Source organism: Tarenaya hassleriana, unplaced genomic scaffold (assembly GCF_000463585.1).
Source record: "Tarenaya hassleriana unplaced genomic scaffold, ASM46358v1 Cleome181, whole genome shotgun sequence".
Lineage (NCBI taxonomy): Eukaryota > Viridiplantae > Streptophyta > Magnoliopsida > Brassicales > Cleomaceae > Tarenaya > Tarenaya hassleriana.
The window spans coordinates 122,836-126,296 of NW_010965226.1; the positions used below are offsets into that span (position 1 = coordinate 122,836).

Sequence of the window (3,461 nt, forward strand, 5' to 3'; positions counted from 1 at the left end):
TACACACTTAGCATTACATAAATATGGGATTTTCGAAACCACACTTAGATCAAGCATCTACTTTCAAGCTATGAGAACCACCATTTCTCCATCTTGCCTCACCAAGATAATACGGCACACCCAGCTTTGGCATGACCCATGACACGTACGATCGAGGCCTTGACAAGTGCTTTACTCATAGAGCTCCTGGATCTAACCGGTTTCTGTGCAACGATTGTACATATCAAGGATCAACAATTATTCCTTGATCAGATGTATTACATAATCTGAATAGACCATCCATTCGATTATGTAATCCCAATCTCGAAGCTCCCACTCAATCAAGCATATCTAATATCTCGATTAAGTTACATGCATTCATTCACTATGGACCATCCATAAGAATAAATCATGTCTATTTGAGTCACAGTTGATCAGATTAAGCAACGATTGCACAATCGGATCAGAAAACGAAATATCTCGGAGTCTGGGTCTCGGACCGTCCGTTCCAAGTGTGGAACGGACGGACCAGCCTTGGAGAACAAACAGAACGGACGGTCCATGACAGCAGAACGGACGGTCTGATCTCAGCCATGGAACGAACGGTCTGTCAGACAGAACGGACGGTCTGCACTTCGCAGAACGACCGGTCCAGCCATAGAACGGGACGGTCTTGTATCTCGGAGTCTGGGTCTCGGACCGTCCGTTCCAAGTGTGGAACGGACGGACCAGCCTTGGAGAACAAACAGAACGGACGGTCCATGACAGCAGAACGGACGGTCTGATCTCAGCCATGGAACGAACGGTCTGTCAGACAGAACGGACGGTCTGCACTTCGCAGAACGACCGGTCCAGCCATAGAACGGGACGGTCTTGCCTCAGCATCTGGAACGGACGTTCTGACACTCAGACCGTCCGGTCCAGACTTGCAATTCGAGGTTCAACCTCCCGTTCCGTAGCTTTAGTCCGTCACCCCGGACCGTCCGGTCTGGCTTACCCAGAACGGACGGTCTAGGGTTCATCAACGTGATCAGATCACGTTCTCCTGTGTTTTCGGCCCCGATCAGATCCGAAACTGATCCGAATTCATCTGTTAACCCAAAATTTGAACTCCTGCACTCTATGCAATATGAAACATGCAATCTACACTAAATTCAATCATCAAACATGCATAGAAATCAAAGCAAACATGGATTAAAACAATTCAAATCCTAAAACGTGCGTGATCGGGTTCTACAAAATCAAAACAGTGCAACCAGGCTCTGATACCACTGTTGGGTTTCCTGGGATCTCATGAGCGAATCTAATTCCTAAGAGATTGATTCTAGGGTTTGCGCAGCGGATATAAAACAAAAATTTAATAAACCCTAGAACCATGCTTCTATGAATCGTAGAAACGTTAGAACGCTTACCTCAGTCGATCCGGGGCCTGTATCAATCGAAGAACACGTCTGATCACGAAAGGCAGGACGAATACCTCGCCCTCTACACGTATCCATACTTCGGGATGGATTCCAACGCTTGGAACTTGTCTGCTAGGACTCGAATCTCTATTCGATATTTGCACCGAGGAATACCGAGACTTAGAACTCGTTTTTGGATCTCCAAAAACTCTCTAGTTTCTGCCAAAAGTCGGCTGTCAAAAGTCTCTTACGAATTAGGGTTTTAATCTCTTACTTATAAAGTGATTTAACCCTAATTTTTGTTTAATTTTCGAAAAACCGGAACCTGGAACGGACGGTCCGGAATTGCACGTGGACCGTCCGTTCCAGTAAGGCAGAACGAACGGTCTACGTTTAGTGCGGACCGTCCGTTCTATCACATAGAATGGACGGTCTGCGTGTTGTCGTGGACCGTCCAGGAAATATATCCTATAAAAACATCCAGGAAATATTATCCTTTATAATGCCTACAAATGAACATGATCCTCATATAAATCCTATAAAAACGTCCAGGAAATATAAAGAGAATTAGGAGTTATCAACCGTCAACACGATCATGTTGCAAAAGGGACACGATCGAGTCAGATGGCTGATTCGCGCACACAGCATTGCGGCTTCGGACACGATCGTGTGACGAGCTAGACACATCGTGTCCGTAGATAATGGTTGCTTTAGATTTTTGTCCAGAGTAAATTCTACCGTCTCATCGCCAATCTTCATAGTGAGTCGACCTGCTCGAACATGAATGATAGTATCTACAGTGTTAAGGAATGGACGACCAAGAATTATAGGTACCTTAGAGTCTTCATCCATGTCGAGAACCACGAAGTCAACCGGGATATAGAAGTTCCCAACTTTCAGTGGCACATCCTCAAGTATCCCAGCAAGGTATTTAATGGAACGATCGGTAAGTTGAAGAGTCATTCTAGTGGGTTTTAGCTCACCCACATTCAGCTTCTTGAAGATCGATAATGGAAGAAGACTGACGCCGGCTCCTAGATCACAGAGTGCACGATCGATGGAAACATTACCCAATTTACAAGGGATTGAGAAACTACCTGGATCGGACCGCTTAAGCGGAAGCTCATGTTGGATCAAAGCGCTGCATTCGGCAATAAGTGCTACGGTTTCTTTCTCACGACCCTCTTTTTTTATCAGGATGTCCTTCAAATACTTTGTGTACAAGGGAATCTGCAAAATAGCATCAGTGAATGGCATGGTTACCTCGAGTTTTTCAGCATCTCAACAAACTTTGTGAATTGGTTGTCTTCGTTATGCTTCCTCAAGCGAGATGGAAATGGTACTGGTGGTGGCCTAGGAGGAGGAGGCACGTAAGCCGGTTCAGGTTCATCATCGGGGATGTCTACAACTGCAGTCTTCAAGCTTTTTCCTCGCTCAACCATCGGTCGGTCTTCAACGTCTACCTGCTTACCACTTCTAAAAGTAATCGCATTGACATGTTCACGGGGGTTAGTCTCAGGTTTACCTAGAAGAGATCCGGATGGTCTTTGAGAGGTTGAAGCTAGCTGAGCGATATGGTTGTCTATGATCTTGAAGTGAGCATCGATGCTTGCGAACTGAGCTCGAAATTCCTGATTTATCTTTTCCTGATTCTGTATAAACTGTATAAGCAAAGTGTGCATATCAGGGTTGGATTCAGGATTACCTGGAGGTGTGGAATTAATATAGGATTACCCCGGAGCTCTGTAGTTAGATGTCTGATTAGGACCCCTGGATTGAAAAGCAACACTGGGAGGAATCCTCTAGTTCGAGTTGTCGGATGCTCTGAATTTGTTCGACACGAGATTCTCCACATTGTTTGACTTGTAGAAGAGATTGGGATGATTCTTCCACCCTGGATTGTACGTGTTCAAGTAGGAGTTATTGGCCACGTAGTTCTCACATTCGACTCTCTCATCCAACGCGTACATACCAAGCTCCTCTTGTGTTGGCATCAAATGCTTGGTCCTAGAGGGTCGGTTGGAATCTTCGAGCTTAGCATTGAGGACAACCAATTGTTCAAGAACCATCTGTATAGTC

At 45.4% G+C, this 3,461-nt stretch overlaps 1 protein-coding gene across 1 annotated transcript in view; it reads right to left on the reverse strand.

Moving 5' to 3' along the window:
- Window positions 1-3,064, reverse strand: part of LOC109116574 — a 70,105-nt gene extending 67,041 nt beyond the window's left edge. Inside the window, exons 1-2 of the mRNA XM_019202240.1 lie at window positions 2,726-3,064; window positions 2,480-2,612 (exon numbers count right to left, since the gene is read on the reverse strand). Coding sequence (XP_019057785.1) covers window positions 2,480-2,612; window positions 2,726-3,064 — 472 coding nt within the window. The remainder of the gene's footprint in view (window positions 1-2,479; window positions 2,613-2,725) is intronic.
- Window positions 3,065-3,461: the final 397 nt, after the last annotated feature.